The sequence below is a fragment of the Salmo trutta genome, unplaced genomic scaffold (assembly GCF_901001165.1).
Source record: "Salmo trutta unplaced genomic scaffold, fSalTru1.1, whole genome shotgun sequence".
Lineage (NCBI taxonomy): Eukaryota > Metazoa > Chordata > Actinopteri > Salmoniformes > Salmonidae > Salmo > Salmo trutta.
Genome location: NW_021822911.1, coordinates 16,552,165 through 16,572,396, shown reverse-complemented (window position 1 = coordinate 16,572,396; position 20,232 = coordinate 16,552,165). Strand labels below are relative to the sequence as shown.

At 39.8% G+C, this 20,232-nt stretch overlaps 2 protein-coding genes across 2 annotated transcripts in view; one reads left to right on the top strand and one right to left on the bottom strand.

Moving 5' to 3' along the window:
* Positions 1-1,411: 1,411 nt before the first annotated feature.
* LOC115186783 (zinc finger protein 2 homolog) lies at positions 1,412-2,047 on the bottom strand (the record flags this gene model as incomplete). The annotated part of the gene is made up of 1 exon (XM_029746283.1): positions 1,412-2,047. A coding segment is annotated over one exon (636 nt), but the record flags the coding sequence as incomplete, so codon positions are not given.
* Positions 2,048-2,924: 877 nt separating this feature from the next.
* The window catches only part of LOC115186782 (zinc finger protein 135-like), a gene marked incomplete at both ends in the record, with an annotated part of 34,160 nt that continues 16,852 nt past the window's right edge, over positions 2,925-20,232 (top strand). Inside the window, one exon of the mRNA XM_029746282.1 lies at positions 2,925-3,099. Within this exon, the coding sequence (XP_029602142.1) occupies positions 2,925-3,099 (175 nt within the window). The remainder of the gene's footprint in view (positions 3,100-20,232) is intronic.

The following is a 20,232-nucleotide window of genomic DNA, read 5'->3' as shown; positions in this document are numbered from 1 at the left end:
GACATGTCTGATTTCAAGAGGAAACTCCTGCAATATCCGTAGTAACTTTCCACCTCACTGCAGAGCTTCTCTCTCTTTCAGGGTTCACTAGATAGGCATGTTGTTGGATCGGGGTCCAGTCCCCAATGTCATGCTCTAGTACATTTGGGTTGGCACATCTGAGAATGAACCCTGATATTCTAAAAGCAGGGCAACAATGTCAATATAATTGTACCAAGAATTGTCAGTTGGTTACATGAAATGTAAATATGAAATATTTGATTGCATAGTCATATTTTCAACGTCTTTTCAATGACATTTTGCTAGGTGAGATAGCCCCAATGTCAAAACACAGTTTTAACTTGTGTAAATCAATAACCAATATGCAGAAACAGTTTGTGATATATTGAAAACCTAAACATAAAATGGACTATCTACATTTTACAATTACATTTTAGTCATTTAGCAGACGCTCTTATCCAGAGCGACTTACAGTAGTGAATGCATACATTTCATTCATTTTTTTTCATTTTTTTTTCATACTGGCCCCCGTGGGAATCGAACCCACAACCCTGGCGTTGCAAACACCATGTGTTGCAAACACCATGCTATACCAACTGAGCCACAAACATCTGCCACAATAATCTTATTACATACGTTTTTTAAAACAAGCATCTTGTAAATTGCACAAGCACCAAAAATGCTGTTGTTTTGACAAGTAGCAATAAATCACTGATATCGATTAGGGGGGAAATCAGGTTGTACGAGCTGTTGAAACTAACACAACTAAAAAAACACATGGAAATGGGAGATATCTGTTACTTCACTGGTTAGAGGACAACCTGCAGAAGACAGTCAGCTACATTTTGGAGTGATGAATTTAAATTTAGGCGTCGCTAAACAAAGGAACACAACACTTATTTGTCATAACTCATTGATATCATGTTGAATTCAATTGCAGGAGAGGGGAGATGAGGTTGCATGTCCTGTTAAAAGTAACAGCTCAAAAAACACACAGAATCTGGGAATAATGTGTACATCACTGGTTACAGGACAATTTGTAGAAAACAGCTAGCTACATTTTGAAGTGTTGCATTTTGATTCAAGTGGCTGGCCAAAGTAGTAAGTGTAACACAACTCTGTTTTTGTTAGTCACTTTTTGTTAAATCACATAAATAGTACTCTTCCATTTCAGAGCCTGGATTTTGCCCCTGAGGCTAATATCCATATCATGCTGAAATCAATAGAACAGGGGACAAAAGTTAAGTGTTCTACATTGTGACATCATTAAAATACTGCTACTACAATGTTAAAACATTTTACATTGTGACATTAATTCATTGATATCATGAAACAACTCGTTCATGTATGAACTTTTATCAGATTATCTCTAGTCACAGCTATGAGGTTTCTCTCCTGTGTGTGTTCTCTGGTGTAGAGTTAGATTGCTAGATGCAGCAAAACTCTTTCCACATTGATCACAGCTATAAGATTTCTCTCCTGTGTGTGTTCTCTGGTGCAATGTCAGCTGGCCAGATTGAACAAAACTCTTCCCACATTGAGTACAGCTGTAGGGTTTCTCTCCTGTGTGTATTCTCTGGTGCACGGTCAGATCTGTAGATTGAACAAAGCTCTTCCCACATTGACCACAGCTATAAGGTTTATCTCCTGTGTGTATTCTCTGGTGTAGAGTCAGAATGCTAGATGAAGCAAAACTTTTCCCACATTGACCACAGCTAAAAGGTTTCTCTCCTGTGTGTATTCTCTGGTGCACTGTCAGATCTGAAGATTGAACAAAACTCTTCCCACATTGCCCACAGCTATAAGGTTTATCGCCCGTGTGTATTCTCTGGTGTTTAGTCAGACCACTAGAGTCAGTAAAACTCTTCCCACATTGATCACAGCTATATGATTTCTCTCCTGTGTGTATTCTCTGGTGCACTGTCAGATGGCCAGATCGAACAAAACTCTTCCCACATTGATCACAGCCATAAGGTTTTTCTTCTGTGTGTCTTCTCTGGTGTCGAGTCAGATGGCTAGATGAAGTAAAACTCTTCCCACATTGAGTACAGCTTAAAGATTTCTCTCCTGTGTGTGTTCTCTGATGAATTTTAATGCCTGCTGAGGAGGTGAATCTCTTCCCACAGTCAGAGCAGCAGTGAGTTCTCTTCCCTGTGGCTCTCTGCTGGTGTTTCTTGAGGTGTTCTGATCTGGAGAGACTCTTCTCTGCCTCGTCAGCATCATGAGGTTGTTGAGGCTCCCCAGAGGATCCACGACTGTCCCGCCTCTCTCCTGTGTGAACGACAAAGTCAGACAGATGGTTAAAGGCCCACAACAGCAGAAATCCATTGTTTATTTGAGGTAACTACAAAGTTACAAAACAAAGTCTCTCTGACTTTGTCGTTCACACAGGAGAGAGACGTGACTATTGTGGGTCCTCTGGGGAGCCTCAACAACATCATGATGCTGACGAGGCAGAGAAAAGTCTCTCTAGATCAGAACATCTCAAGAAACACCAGCGAGAACACACAGGAAAGAAACCTCACCACTGTTTTGAGTGTGGGAAGAGTTACTTAAGACCAAATTCACTGAAAGTACACCTGAGAATACACACTGGAGAGAAACTGCACTGCTGCTCTGACTGTGGGAAGAGATTCACCTCTTCAGTAGACCTTACAATACATCAGAGAATTCACACTGGAGAGAAACCTTATGGCTGTGATCAATGTGGGAAAAGTTTTACTCAGCCAAGCAACCTGAAATCACACCAGAGAATACACACAGGAGAGAAATCATATAGCTGTAATCAATGTGGGAAGAGTTTTATTCAGTCAAGCAGCCTGATAGTACACCGGAGAACACACACAGGAGAGAAGTTGTATAGCTGTAATCAGTGTGGGAAGAGTTTCACTCAGTCAAGCAGCCTGATAGTGCACCAGAGAACACACACAGGAGAGAAGCCATATAGCTGTACTCAATGTGGGAAGAGTTTTGTTACATCTGGCTGTCTGAAGACACACCAGAGGACACACACTGGAGAGAAATCTTATAGCTATGATCAATGTGACAAGAGATTCTCCGATAAAAGACATCTGATCAAACATCAGAAAATACATGAAGGCGTTGTTTCATGATATCAATGAATTAATGTCACAATGTAGAATGTTTTAACATTGTAGTAGGAGAATTTTAATGATGTCACAATGTAGAACCCTAAACGTTTGTCCCCTGTTCTATTGATTTCAGCATGATATGGATATTAGCCTCAGGGGGAAAATCCAGGCTCTGAATTGAAAGAGTACTATTCATGAGATTTAACAAAAAGTGACTAACAAAAAAAGAGTTGTGTTACACTTACCACGTTGGTGACCCACTGGAATCAAAATGCAGCACTTCAAAATGTAGTAATCTGTTTTCTACAAAGGTTCCTCTAACCAGTGATGTTCACATTATTCCCAGATTCCATGTGGTTTTTGAGCTGTTACTTTAACAGGACGTGCAACCTCATCTCCCTTCTGTCACACAATTGATTTCAACATGATATCGATGAGTTATGACAAATAAGTGTTGTGTTCCTTTGTTGAGCGACCCCTACATTTAAATGCATCACTCCAAAATGTAGCTGACTGTCTTCTGCAGGTTGTCCTCTAACCAGTGAGGTGAAAGATATCTCCCATTTCCATGTGTTTTTTTAGTTGTGTTAGTTTCAACAGCATGCACAACCTGATTTTCCCCCTAATTGATATCACTGATTTATTGCTACTTATCAAAACAACAGCGTTTTTGGTGTTTGTGCAATTTATAAGGTGCTTGTTTTAAAAAAGACAAGTAATATGATTATTGTGGCAGATGTTTGTGTACATAGCACATTTTATGTTTAGGTTTTCAATATATCACAAACTGTTTCTGCATATTGGTTATTGATTTAGACACGTTAAAACTGTGTTTTGACATTGGGGCTATCCCACCTAGCAAAATGTCATTAAAAAGACGTTGAAATGTACATTTCATGTAACATTTAGTAATGAAAATTATTCATGCGACCAACTGACAATTTTTTTGTACAATTATATTGACTTTGTTGCCCTGCTTTTAGAATATCAGGGATCATTCTCAGATGTGCCAACCCAAATGTACTAGAGCATGACATTGGGGACTGGGCCCCGATCCAACAACATGCCTATCTAGTGAACCCTGAAAAGAGAGAGAAGCTCTGCAGTGAGGTGGAAAGTTACTACGGATATTGCAGGAGTTTCCTCTTGAAATCAGTCAAGTCCGTGTTAAGGACAACTTGGTTGCTGATTGTCTCAAGGGTGGGCAGTCAAAAAGATTTGTGTTTTGCGTTTAACCAGTGTGTTACCATGGATCACAATTTATTTTGACACGTTTTTCCGTGTTGGAGATGAGTTTTATCTCTTATTCTTTTCTGTATGTTTTTGAAACTGCACTGTTGGTTAGGGGCTCGTAAGTCAGCATTTCACTGTTAGGTCTACAGGTCTACTACACCTGTTGTATTCAGCACACGTGACTAATACAATTTGATTTGAGTTTATTTTGGGGTTCCTTCCAAGGGGACGAGAGTTCTAGAAGCTAGTTAGTTTTAGGAAGATGAGAGTTCTAGAATCTAGTGGGGGAAAATATTTTTTCTTGTTGACAGCCAGTAGACACCATGTTTATATTGGTGAAGGTGAAGCATTGTAGTTGATTATAATGAGAAATGGAAGTTGTTTTCTGTTGATGGTGAGCAAACTTGTCCATCAAAAATATAGGATATATTTGTTGTCTTAAGGGGGAAGGTGTTACAGGCTTTGGTTTTTCCATTTATGGTTTGAGGTTTGGATTTTAGCACGTCTAGCTCGTTAGCACGTCTAGCTCGTTAGCACGTCTAGCCCGTTAGCACGTCTAGCCCGTTAGCACGTCTAGCTCGTTAGCACGTCTAGCTCGTTAGCACGTCTAGCTCGTCAGCACGTCTAGCCCGTCAGCCCGTCTAGCTCGTTAGCCCGTCTAGCTCGTTAGCCCGTCTAGCTCGTTAGCACGTAGGACGCACTGATTGGTGTCACCTCGTTAGTCAGTATGTGTTACACCTGTGCTGGCTTGTCCATCTCGTTAGTGGGAAGGTGTTTCACCTGAGCTGGTCCAGGTTCTATTTAAGAGTGTCTGGCCCAGTGCTCCAGTTGTCGTGATACATGTGGAGAGTCAACACCTTTAGTTGCTCCACCTTTTTGGTTTGCTTCGCTTCCTGTCTTTAAGTTTGGTGTGGGTTTTTCTTTTGTTTTCCTCTTCTTGGGCAGATTTAGTGGGTCTCATGGTGGGTGTCTTTTAGCTCCCAGTTGTTGTTACTAGTCAACTTTCAGTGGACACTGTGAGAGCAAAATTGCAAGATTATGATATTATACTTGTATTGCATCGAATGGTTGTTTTATGCAACAGAATAGAGGGTTCTTATAACTATTGTGTCTGAGAAACTGAGAGTAGTTTAAAAAAAAAAAAAGAGGTGAGCGTAAAGTGGAGTTTTTAGAAAAGCCTCGTTGGCTCTGAGTGTGTTTTCCTGTGTGAAGGGGGCACCTTGGAGGTGTAAACAGGGCCCAGTCAGTAGGCACTGAGTGTGTATTCCTGTGTGGAGGTGTAAACAGGGCCCAGTCAGTAGGCTCTGCGTGTGTATTCCTGTGTGAGGGGGCACCTTGGAGGTGTAAACAGGGCCCAGTCAGTAGGCACTGAGTGTGTATTCCTGTGTGGAGGTGTAAACAGGGCCCACTCAGGAGGCTCTGAGTGTGCATTCCTGTGTGGAGGTGTAAAAAGGGCCCAGTCAGGAGGCTCTGAGTGTGCATTCCTGTGTGGAGGTGTAAACAGGGTCCAGTCAGGAGGCTCTGAGTGTGTATTCCTGTGTGGAGGTGTAAACAGGGCCCAGTCAGGAGGCTCTGAGTGTGTATTCATGTGTGGAGGTGTAAACGGGGCCCAGTCAGCTATCTGTGTGAACTGGATGAAAAGTAGAATCTGTGTTTACTAGTTAAGACCATTTATTATAGAGTATAAGATAGTAAGGTGCACCTGTAATTGTTTTAAACCTGGACACCATTTTAGAAGTATTGAAAGATGTAAATGTATGAGTTATATTATTCTAGGAACTAACCATGAGATAGAAATGTGAAAATATTCCTGCAGGTTAAAATATTGTTGAAAAACAACTAATTGATTAGGTATGTTTGAGAATAGCATTGTGTGGCTGTGATATGGGAGTTGTGTGAAAGTGATATGAGAGTTGTGTGACTGATATGAGAGTTGTGTGACTGTGATATGAGTCTTAATCTGTCGTCTGGATAGTAACATATAGAAATATGCTGAATCAGATGATTGAAATGTGAATAATTAATAATGATATTTTAGAAAATAGCGGAAGAAATCTAGTTCATGGGAGGCTTGATTTTGCCGTGGTCTCTGGGAGGTTAGAGACCCGTTGAGGATCCCATGGTCATTGTCCGGGAAACAAAAGTTAATTTTTTTGTTCTGCTGGGAGTGTGTTTGGAGAGCTGCTTCGTAGCTATGGAGAGTCCTTGAAAAAACAAATGGAATGGTTGTCGTGACTACCTGAGAATTTCTTACGTTTTATATGGATTCTGTGATTATATGAACATATGATGAATTGTATGTGTGTATAATGATTACTAGAGATTTGATGAAGTAATACTGGGAATATAATTAGATACAATTTAAACAACCCATATGTAGACGAACGTAGGTTTTGAGTTGGTATCTTTAATGGATCATTTGATAAAGATGAGGTTTAAGCATTATTAAACAGTCTACAAAGTCTGGCCAATTGTCTCAGAAACTGATGGGAGTGTGTCCACTTTAGGGTTAGTTGCCCTAAGGATGAAACTATAAAATGCTTTTTGGACTTTCTCCGTCTGAGTACTATATTTGAAATAAAACTGCCCTTAAGGTCTGGGGGGGGGGGCTGCCCCTACAAGCGACTTCCCCTAAAAACCAACGACTCCCTTTGAAAACGGGCGATGTGGCATCAGAAACATTTATTATAGTGTAAAAATCTACTTCAAAGTGTAGCTAAACAGAATAACTTTGGTCATACCCACTCAGCACATGACGTCAAAGTACGTTGAATTATGGGCGATATCAGTGCTGTGGCCTCTATTTCGCCCTAAAATAGTAATCCCAAATTGGGCTGTGTATAACTATGTAAATGTCTCTTGGACAAGGTGACTTTTATCAATATACACTCTAAAAAGTAAAGGTTCCTGGAATATCCTGTAGGGGTTCTTCAAATTGAAACTGGGGGAACCCCTATAAGTTATTTGAAGAACCCCTTATCATGGTTCCTCAAAGAACCTTTTGGGGTTCATTTTTTAAACTCCCTTTCCACCCTCCCTCCATTATAAAAACATATTTTAATAACAATAATATTGAAAATATTGATTTAAATAATTCATTGTTTATTTAGTGGCACCACAAATGTGAATTAATATTTACAAAACCATTTACCAAACAAAACACATTACAAAATTGCAACATTTCTGCAGACATGTCAGACCATAATAAATAATACATTTACTTTGTATAGTGATTTTCATGACATTTAAAATTTATAAAATAATGATGTAAAATAAAAACAACATTGAAAATGAATCACAGGTAAACTAACAATATTGTAGACTTGATGCTAAATACAGATTTTTCAGCTTTAGTGTGTATATCATATCCACTTAGTTATGTTAGGAAGTTCTCCATCTTTATGACCGGCCCTGGTAACTTCACCCCGACTTCTCTTATCCCCAGAACACAGTAACTTAACAACATAACTGTTTTTCTGACATTTTTGGGAAATGTAAGGAATACCGACCTAGCAGAGCCCCAAGTCCCATGGGGACGTCCTCGAGGGCCTGGATGTTCTCCCCATCAAAGGCCAGCGGGATTTCACTCTCATGGGGACGTCCTCGAGGGCCTGGATGTTCTCCCCATCAAAGGCCAGCGGGATTTCACTCTCATGATGAAATGGATTTCCACCGATGTGCAGTAAAGGAGAGAAGAGCGGTGAAATCTGTGTCAACAAAAGTAAGAAAAGATTAATACACATACAATTAACAAAGAACATAACAAATGTTCAGCTGTAGTTTTATATAAGTATGCACACCTATGTTTATGAAGAAACAGATGATTGGTGCAGAGGCATACCTTGTCACGGACATAAAGGCCACTCGGGTCCTCATTGAAGAGGTCGGGCAAGAGCAGAATCGCTGCTGTGGTCTCCAGTCCTAGTATAGTAAAGCAATGATCTTACTACACTTGCTAATTTCATTACAAAATACATTAGAGAAAGGGAAGGAATAAGAGCTGTTGTTGGCTTTATGGAAACGATATACAATATATGGGAAAGAATATAGTTGAGGAAATAATCCAAACCTAGTTGTGCCTAGTTAGGACATAACGTTAGCTAGCTAGCTAACGGTACTGTACTGTAGCTCATACAACGCCGACGGTCATACCCGGCTTTGTAATATTTACGTTCATTAACTATAGTAACGTTATGGAAGATATTCACAGAAAACCATCATTGTCTTCGTTATTCATTATTAGTATGTTATATTATTATAATAAATGATTTCGAGACATATTCAGAGCCAAACATCAACCCAACTTAACCTTTTTAACAGTTGTCGCATCCAAACTTGTCACCATCGTTTTCAGTTGTAATTGCGAAGTTCCCGGAAGAAGTCCAGCAACAACGGAGGTTCCTCGATGAACCCACCTTCTAACAAGTTCTTTGAAGAACCTTTTGGGGCTGTTTTTCATTGACCAAGAACCCTACGGTTCTTAGGGGATCTGAGAACAACTCCAGTTGAACACTTCATTTTTAGAGTGTAGTCGGCTCTATTTACTCTCAGATTCAAACATGATGATTAGCATCAACGATCAAGTCAGCTGCTGCTGCTCCAATACAGTATGAGGTGAGACGGTGAACTGATGTTGAACCGGGCAGTCAGCTGCTGCTGCTCCAATATAGTATGAGGTGAGACGGTGAACTGATGTTGACCTGGGCAGTCAGCTGCTGCTGCTCCAATACAGTATGAGGTGAGACGGTGAACTGACGTTGAACTGGGCAGTCAGCTGCTGCTGCTCCAATACAGTATGAGGTGAGACGTTGAACTGATGTTGAACCGGGCAGTCAGCTGCTGCTGCTCCAATAGAGTATGAGGTGAGACGGTGAACTGACGTTGAACCGGGCAGTCAGCTGCTGCTGCTCCAATACAGTATGAGGTGAGACAGTGTTGAACCGGGCAGTCAGCTGCTGCTGCTCCAATACAGTATGAGGTGAGACGGTGAACTGATGTTGAACTGGGCAGTCAGCTGCTGCTGCTCCAATACAGTATGAGGTGAGACGGTGAACTGATGTTGAACTGGGCAGTCAGCTGCTGCTGCTCCAATACAGTATGAGGTGAGACGGTGAACTGGGCAGTCAGCTGCTGCTGCTCCAATACAGTATGAGGTGAGACGGTGAACTGATTGTTGAATCATAATGATTAAGTTAATTAAAATGAATTTGTGAAACTGTTAAAAAAATTGTATATTCAATATTTTACGCTATTGTTATCATATAGAAACATCATGGAATATTGTACATCATATTAGCATCAACATACATTATTGTTTCATTCAATTTCACATAATAAGGATATTTAATATTTTCAAGTTCAGAAGTCAGAACTCATCACCTGCTATGTAAAAGAGACAGAAGAATGCACAATGGTCAATGCTATCTGGGATCCTTGGGACATCTCTACCCTAAACCCTAAACCCTAACCTTAACCCCTACCTTAACCATTTTAAATGTCAACTTCAACGGGCTAGGGACGTCCCAAGGATGTATCTCTACCTGAAAATACATGATCTAAGTGATTGATAGTTGGTATTCAGCAGTCATAAAGCCTAATTTACTTTAACGAACTACTAAAATAGTGATTTTGTCAGACAGCATAAACAGCAGCTCTACACTTTATTAACTGACTGATCCATTCATCCTTCCATCCCTCCTCAGCCTTCCTCTCCTCTGAAGACCCAGTGAGGGTGGAGCTCAGTCAGAGAGCTGTTGAGGGACTGGTTAGGAAGAACACTTCTACAGCCAGAGAGGTGAGAGGTCACACATGATTTAGATGGTAAATATTTATGTCCCCTTAGCGGTTCATCACGTCAGCAAAAGGGAATATGTTCCATCATCTATGTTTATTTACATTAGTGCAAATTGTCCTCTGATATTGGAGTAATTTCTCACCCCTTCTGGCTGTATGAAAGTTAATTTCCCCTCAGGCACACACATTTGTTCTTTGTTATTACCCGGGCCACTGCCTGTTCAGCCTGCTATCATCCAGAAGGCGAGGTCAGGACAGGTGCATCAAAGCTGAGACCGAAAGACAGAAAAACAGCTTCTATCTCAAGGCCATCAGACTGTTAAACAGGCATCATGAAATTATTGGCCCTTTAATAATGTTTACATATCATTTCTCATCTCATATGTATAAACTGTATCTCAGTCTATGCTGCTCTGACATTGTTATTCCATATATTTATATATTCCTAATTCCATTCCTTTACTTAGATTTGTGTGTATTAGGTATTTGTTGTGTAATTGTTAGATATTACTTGTTAGATATTGCTGCACTGTGGGAACTAGAAGGACAAGCATTTCGCTACACCTGCAATAACATCTGCTGAACACCTGTATGTGACCAACAACATTTGATTTGTTATGAAGGTAATTTGTGTTAAATGTACTTTTCCCCACTCATTCACCCCATCTCTTTACATTGCTTATGCATAATCAGTGGCCTGACTGTGTCCATACTATGTCAAAGGCCCATCCTGGTAGATCTGAACCTAATGCAGCTTGGAGTGATCAGATGACAGAAGTCACATTTAGATGCCAAGTGTATTTGAGGCCATAGATGCTACATATCTATTACATTGAGTGTTTTATTTAATATGACTAAATGTATTTCTTTCTTTCTGTGTTGCAGGGGCAGTCAAGAAATGGAACAGCAATGCCACAGAACATGACATAACCAGAGCTGTGGGAGACCACCTCAAGCCCCTGGTAGAGCCGGGGGTGGTGTTTACCACTCCACCACGCCTTCAGCAGGCTGGAAAAGTGGGATTGATCTGTTTTTCATACTAAGATGGACCAAGAGTTTGTTGATTGGTCAGTCATTGGGTAAATTTGTTTTACAATATGTTCAAATCAAATCAAGCTTTATTTATACAGCACATGTCAGACATGGATGCAACACAATGGCTTCACAGGAAAAAACAATAAAAATAAACATAAATATTTAGTACACAAATACAAGGATAAAAAACAATAATAACAACTGAAAGACTATTGAGCATTGTAAGGAAATGCCATTGATTAAAATATCAACAATATGATGCTATATCCAACCCAAAATATAACTTGTTTTTTAGGAGGGGCTCTGAAAGACACTATGGGGGTGTCCACTGGAAGTTGACTAGTAACAACAACTGGGACCTAAAAGACACCCACCATGAGACCCACTAAATCTGCCCAAGAAGAGGAAAACAAAAGAAAAACCCACACCAAACTCAAAGACAGGAAGCAAACCAAAAAGGTGGAGCAACTAAAGGTGTTGACTCTCCACATGTATCAAGACAACTGGAGCACTGGGCCAGACACTCTTAAATAGAACCTGGACCAGCTCAGGTGAAACACCTTCCCACTAACGAGATGGACAAGCCAGCACAGGTGTAACACATACTGACTAACGAGGTGACACCAATCAGTGCGTCCTACGTGCTAACGAGCTAGACGGGCTAACGAGCTAGACGGGCTAACGAGCTAGACGGGCTGACGGGCTAGACGTGCTGACGAGCTAGACGTGCTAACGAGCTAGACGTGCTAACGAGCTAGACGTGCTAACGGGCTAGACGTGCTAACGAGCTAGACGTGCTAACGGGCTAGACGTGCTGACGAGCTAGACGTGCTGACGAGCTAGACGTGCTAGATGAGCTAACGAGTATAACGAATATAAACATGGTGTCTACTGGCTATCTACTGGCTATCAACAATTAAAAACAAGAAAAACACATTTTTAAATAATAATATACAATCATTTTATTTTCTCTCATTTTTCTTTCTATAGAATCCTAAAACCCACTAGCTTCTAGAACTCTCGTCTTCCTAAAACTCACTAGCTTCTAGAACTCTCGTCCCCTTGGAACGAGCGCAAACAAAACTAATCTCCAATAGGTGCAGTCAAAATAAATTGTGATCCATGGCAACGCACTGGCTAAACGCAAAACACAAATCTTTTTGACTGCCCACCCTTGAGACAATCAGCAACCATGTTGTCCTTACCACAGACATGTCTGATTTCAAGAGGAAACTCCTGCAATATCCGTAGTAACTTTCCACCTCACGGCAGAGCTTCTCTCTCATTTCAGGGTTCACTAGATAGGCATGTTGTTGGATCGGGGCCCAGTCCCCAATGTCATGCTCTAGTACATTTGTTTTGGGAAATCTGAGAATGAACCCAGATATTCTAAAAGCAGGGCAACAATGTCAATATAATTGTACCAAGAATTGTCAGTTGGTTGCATAAATAATTATCATTACTAAATGTTACATGAATTGTAAATATGAAATATTTGATTGCATAGTCTTATTTTCGATGTCTTTTCAATGACATTTTGCTAGGTGGGATATCCCCAATGTCAAAGCACAGTTTTAACATGTACAAATCAATAACCAATATGCAGAAACAGTTTGTGATAAATTGAAAACCTAAACATAACATGTGCTATGTACACAAACATCAGCCAGTCAGGTTGTACGTGCTGTTGAAACTAACACAACTAAAAAACACATGGAAATGGGAGATATATTTTACCTCACAGGTTAGAGGACAACCTGCAGAAGACAGTCAGCTACATTTTGGAGTGATGCATTTAAATGTAGGGGTCGCTAAACAAAGGAACACAACACTTATTCATCGATATCATGCAAAAATCATTTGTGTGACAGGAGGGAGATGAAGTTGCACGTCCTGTTAAAACGAACAGCTCAAAAACCACATGGAATCTGGGAATAATGTGTACATCCCTGGTTAGAGGACAATTTGTAGAAAGCAGCTAGATACATTTTGAAGTGTTGCATTTTGATTCAAGTGCGTCACCAACATGGTAAGTGTAACACAGCTCTTTTTTTGTTAGTCACTTTTTGTTAAATCTCATGAATAGTACTCTTTCAATTCAGAGCCTGGATTTTCCCCCTGAGGCTAATATCCATATCATGTTGAAATCAATAGAACAGGGGGCAAATGTTTATGGTTGTACATTGTGACATCATTAAAATACTCCTACTACAATGTTAAAACATTCTACATTGTGACATTATTTCATTGATATCATGAAACAACTCCTTCTTGTATTTTCTGATGTTTAATCAGAGATCTTTTATCAGAGTATCTCTTCCCACATTGATCACAGCTAGGAGGTTTCTCTCCTGTGTGTGTTCTCTGATGTGATACTAGGCTGGTTAGCCAAGCAAATCTTGTCCCACATTGACACAGCTATATTGTTTCTCTCCTGTGTGTGTTCTCTGGTGTATAGTGAGATAGCTAGACGTAGAAAAACTCTTCCCACATTGAGTACAGCTACAAGGTTTCTCTCCTGTGTGTACTCGCTGGTGTTTAGTCAGATGGGAAGATGAAATATAAGTCTTCCCACATTGATCACAGCTATAAGGTTTCTCTCCTGTGTGTGTTCTCTGGTGTATTATCAGGCTGTCTGGCCGAGTAAAACTCTTCCCACATTGATTACAGCTATAAGGTTTCTCTCCTGTGTGTACTAGCTGGTGTCTACTCAGATGGCAAGATGAAATATAACTCTTCCCACATTGAGTACAGCTGTAAGGTTTCTCTCCTGTATGTGTTCTCTGGTGTATAATCAGATAGCTAGATGTAGTAAAACTCTTCCCACATTGATCACAGCTGTAAGGTTTCTCTCCAGTTTGAATTCTCAGGTGTACTTTTAGTGATTTTAATCTTAAGTAACTCTTCCCACAATCAAAACAGTGGTGAGATTTCTCTCCTGTGTGTACTCGCTGGTGTATTTTAAGTTCTGATGAAGATTTGCAATGTTTTCCACAGTCAGAGCAGCATATATTTCTTCCCTGTGGGTCTCTGCTGGTGTTTCTTGAGGTGATAGAATCTGGACAAACTCGTCTCTGCCTCGTTAGCATCATGATGTTGAGGCTCCCCAGAGGATCCATGATAGTCACGTCTCTCTCCTGTGTGAACAAGTCAGACAGATAGTTAAAGGCTCACAACAGCAGAAAACCACTGAAAAAGGTGATGCAAACAGCGTAGCCATGATACTGTACAACAATTGACGTCTGTAATGAATGTTAAAATGACTTGACAATTGTCTTAAGACAGTCAAGTGAGCAACAATAGTCATATTTAGTCTTGTTTTCACATTAGTAGTAACTAGAAAAAAGTAAAAGGTGTTGAACTCCTAAGCAGTGTGCTAGGCGACTTTTGTTCTCAAATATAGGCACCTTTCTGTGTTTGCTAAAATTGCGACAAGGGCGATGCACACACAATTTGACTGCAGAAACACCTCCCTGCTAATGCAGAAACCGCTAGTTATGGATGTAATATATCTGCCTGGAGCAAAAATGGTGAGCAAGTGGCCTAAGCTGTGCCATTAGAGATTCTGGGTTCGAGTCCAAGCTCTGTTGCCGGCAGGGATATCCTTGTCTCATCGCGCACTAGCGACTCCTGTGGCAGGCCGGGCGCAGTGCACGCTGACCAGGTTGCCAGGTGTACAGTGTTTCCTCCGACACATTGGTGCTGCTGGTTTTCGGGTTGGATAGGCATTGTGTCACGAAGCATCGCGGCTAGGTTGGGTTGTGTTTCGGAGGACGCATGGCTCTCGACCTTCGCGAGTCCGTATGGGAGTTGCAGCGATGAGACAAGACTGTAAGTACCAATTGGGGAGAAAAAAGGGGTGAAAAAATATATATATTTAACAAATGGTGAGCAAAGATTAGTTTTCACAATGTATTCTGAATATTACAGCACAAGATCAGGAGTGCTACTCAAGGAAACTCACATTAAGTTCTGTGTCTATTCACTAATTCACCACCGTGGGGGAAACTCAGGGGAGTTCTCATAGGCTGACAGCAAATAAAGCCTCCATTTCCAGGTTGATCACGATTATTATTATCATTTGACACTACTTTGGATTATAATTGTAAGGCTCGTTTGAATGTCCTGATTTAATATAATGTTTGTGTTTTTGTCAAATGTACTACTTTATATTTAAAAACGACTTCAACCAGTAAAATGCTCATTGGCTAGTTTTCCATCAGCCTGATAATGAGGTTTTGTCCACTAAGTGTATGCCAAAATGGTCTATAATCTCACCTAACAATAACATAGACCTACTGTAAGACCCATAACTTCACCTAACAACAACATAGACCTAGAACTATAAATCATTTAATATTTCAGGTGAAAGAAGGAGAATAAAATGTCTTTGTCATGACAATTCATAACCTGATCACCAGATAATTTTGTGAATAATCCCATTAGGCTACTCTGTAATGTGTTGTCATTCTAAATGTCCTGAATAAAGGAAAATAGCTCTGTGTGTTGTACAATAGCCTATCCATCAAGGAACAGTTCTCTACACATTATGAGCTAAGTATCTCCGTTTCCAAACGGACTAACGAGACCCTACTGTAAATCAAGTAGACAATAACACATTATAAATATCGATTTGTTTGGGATGTTGGATCCAACGGGGAGCACGGCATAACTGTCTTTACCGGTGTAATGAATGAAGAACTACATTTGACTGGCATGCAGAAAATGATTTCCTGGATCAGCTGATGATAGTTGAACATGTGACTGTAACTAAACAGCTACAGTATTAAGTATTATGTGTAATTATTTAAGAACCGCATTAATGACAGTATCCATTTGGGAGTTGTCAATAAAGTTAAGGTGACTCTCGGTTAGAACCATTGGATTTAGTAAACTGAAATGATTTAGGATTTCTGTGCCCATGAAAACTGTTTTCCCAGCGTAACATAAGGAGACACTAAATGTTACATAGTTAGAGAGCATTTCAGAGATCTGAATACAAAAAACTGTCCGACAGCAAGATCCAGTATTTAAGTTAAAGTTCATCATATGACAAGCTTAACGTTATGACTATAACTACTGTTCCCTGAAGGAGGGAAACTAGGTACAACATACTATTAAATCCACACGTTATGACTATAACTACTGTTCCCTGAAGGAGGGAAACTAGGTACAACATACTATTAAATCCACACCTCGCTGGAAGCCCCGCATTCCACAGGTGATGAGCGTGAGACTCGGATATATTCCTTAAATGTAATACCGCTCTTCACCGACCCAGGAAGTGGCGGGGCCAAACAGGTTTGGTAACTCGTTCATAACTGGCACGCAGATCGGTAGAAATGGTCAGATAAATTGGCACTTCAAACGGAAATGGAAAAAGTTTGCCTATTTTACCGGAAACTTCAGGAGCATAACGTCAGAATTAACGAAGGCCAGCAGCAGGTGGGGAATTGGTTATTTTCTTCTGGTTATATTGACCTCTGGCTTCCTCAAGTCATTTGTGTGTGTTAATTATTTAATCAAACGCTTGAAGCATCAGTTCAGTTCAAGTTCTGCACATACAGTTGATTTTATTAAACACACGGGGTGTGTCTATATGAACAAATACACGTCATAACATTTCAACCAATCAATTGGTAGAAAGAAAATACTCTTTTTTTTTTTTTATCTGCCCTAGAACATACAACATACATGCATTCTGACCCCTTCCTTTTTACACATTTGGTTATTATAAAATATATATATAATTTTCAATTATCAACTTTCAGACAATACCTCATAAAGACATCACAATACCCCATAAAAGTGAGAAAAAAAGTTTAGAAATGCTTGTATGTATATATATATATATATATATATATATATCTAGGTCATGCCGTAGGCTACAGTAGGTTGTATCTCTCTAGGTCATGCCAGTAGGTTGTATCTCTCTAGATCATGCCAGTAGGCTACAGTAGGTTGTAACTCTCTAGGTCATGCTAGTAGGTTACAGTAGGTTGTATCTCTCTAGGTCATGCCAGTGGCTACAGTAGGTTGTATCTCTCTAGGACATTCCAGTAGATTACAGCAGGTTGTATCTCTCTAGGACATGCCAGTAGGTTACAGTAGGTTGTATCTCTCTAGGTCATGCCAGTAGGTTACAGTAGGTTGTAACTCTCTAGGTCATGCCACTAGGTTCCAGTAGGTTGTATCTCTCTAGGTCATGCCACTAGGTTACAGTAGGTTGTATCTTTCTAGGTCATGCCAGTAGGCTACAGTAGGTTGTATCTTTCTAGGTCATGCCAGTAGGCTACAGTAGGTTGTAACTCTCTAGGTCATGCCAGTAGGTTACAGTAGGTTGTAACTCTCTAGGTCATGCCAGTAGTCTACAGTAGGTTGTATTTCTCTAGGTCATGCCAGTAGGTTACAGTAGGTTGTATCTCTCTAGGTCATGCCAGTAGGTTACAGTAGGTTGTAACTCTCTAGGTCATGCCAGTAGGTTACAGTAGGTTGTAACTCTCTAGGTCATGCCAGTAGGTTACAGTAGGTTGTATCTCTCTAGGTCATGCCAGTAGGTTACAGTAGGTTGTAACTCTCTAGGTCATGCCAGTAGGTTACAGTAGGTTGTAACTCTCTAGGTCATGCCAGTAGGTTACAGTAGGCTGTATCCAAGTGGAAACAATTATCAACCCAATGTGGAAAGTGTTGAATTTGGTCAACAACAAAATGAATGGCTTATTTGCTACATGAGGTTTACTTGATCCAACAGAAGTTTCGTAATGATTAAGTTATGTGGATGGCTCTATTGGGGGTCACGGTGTGTAGTAAAACATCACTACATTAAAATCACTACATGCCGTGAACCCCAGTCTGCGGTCAGCAGATAGACCCTCCTCAAATATATATGTTAAGTCACTTTTTGGAAACGGAATGGAGAAAACAAGGGGTAGCTTGTTCTCTACGTCGTCTGATTCTAGACATATCAGTCATCATCCCAGGACCCTCCGTTGAAGAGGTATTGACGAGCCAACTCCGAATATCCAAAGTTAAAAACTAATTGGAGGCGGTACTTACTGGTGTTACTCAGATCTCCTATCTTCTCCTCTTCATCTTCCAATGTGACAGTAATCTCTCCTTCCTTCTTCACTCCAAAAACAGCATCATCCTCTTCTTCCTCTTGTTTAACTGAAACGTCTTTCTCTTCTTCTTTCACTGTAACAGCCTCACCCTCTACTTCTTGTTTTACTGTAACATCCTCCTCTTCCTTCTCCTCTTTCACGACAATGTTCAGCCCCAGAGCTTCTTTCTCCGTCCAGCAGACCTCCTCTTCTTTAACAGGAGGAGAGTAGTTTAGGGAGCTCATGTTCGGGGATGTTAGCTAGCTAGCTATCATTAGCGACTAGGCTAATGCTAACTTAACCAGCCAGCTACTATAGCTGACTAATAAATAATAACGTAATATTAAATTAAATAGGTTAACAAGTAGATACGACAGAAGTGTGTCTAAAACACAGTAGGTAATATAGACCGAAAGCGTATAAATAGGTTGAATCTTTCGGCTATGTTGGCTAGCAAGCTACCGAGGTGGTTGACGAGCTGTTTATGAAGAACCGTCCACTAGATTATACGTCACGCTGCAGCATCGCCTGAAAGACGCACATCGCCGTCTGCTGACTGGAGGGGAACGCAGTTGAGGATCACATTTTATTTACAGACAAAGATTATTTTACATGGATTTAATTAACTTTTTTTTAAACTTTAGTTTACAGCGCATTCGGAAAGTATTCAGACCCCTTGACTTTTTCCACATTTTGTAACGTTACAGCATTATTCTAAAATGTATTAAATAGAAAATGTTGCTCATCAATCTACACACGATACCCCATAATGACAAAGCGAAAGCAGGTTTTTAGAAATTATCGGAAATTTATTTTCAGACAAAGAGTATTTTACATGGATTTAATTAAATAATACTATTATATTGAGACATACAAAGACAGGAATGTGTTGATTGATTAGTGCGAATTTGTTTTTTTATTTTTTACTTAGGACATTTAAGGCAGTTTCATTCAGTCAAACTAAATCTAAATAAGTAGCCAGCTGCTGTAGGTCTATACTGCTCCTACATGGTGTAAAAATACATAATGTAGATGTATATAATGAACAGACTAGGTCAATACTGCTAATAATAATATACAATCATAATTTTTTTCTCCTTTTTCTTTCTATAGAATCCTAAAACCCACTAGTTTCTAGAACACTCCCTTCCCTTGGAACGAGCCCAAACAAAACTCAAATCAAATTGTATTAGTCATGTCTGATTTCAAGAGCAAACTCCTGCAATATCTCGATAGGCATGTTGTTGGATCGGGGCCCAGTCCCCAATGTCATGCTCTAGTACATTTGGGTTGGCACATCTGAAAATGAACCCTGATATTCTAAAAGCAGGGTAACAATGTCAATATAATTGTACCCAAAAATTGTCAGTTGGTTGCATAAATAATTATGATTACTAAATGTTACATGAATTGTAAATATGAAATATCAAAACCAAATATACCCCCCTTTGTTAATATGTATTGGTAATAATTAACTTAATGGTGAGGCATGGAATAATAATACGTATCTTTTGTCAGGCTGAATGTTTGAAATATGAGGTGATTTGAGTCATGCTTCTTCAGTAGTAGAATAAAGACAATTAGCATTTGAATGTTGTCAATAAATGCTGGAGTGATGTAGGATTGTTAATAAAATTGATTATAGACCAATTTATTATACTGTGTCCATGTGTATAGGCAGCAAGTACGTTGAAATGAAGTTGTTTTCAAGTCATTGACAAAACGACCAGAAAAGACCTCTTTTCAACTTTCACTTTCAACTACAACCGAACATATATTGGACATCTGGCATAGTCTTATTTTCAACATCTTTTAAATTACATTTTGCTAAATGGGAATAGTGCAATGTAAAAACACAGTTTTAACGAGTCCAAATCAATAACCAATATGTAGAAACAGATTGGGATATATTGAAAACCTAACCTAACCCAACTCTATTTTTGTTAAATCTCATAAATAGTACTCTTTCATTTCAGAGC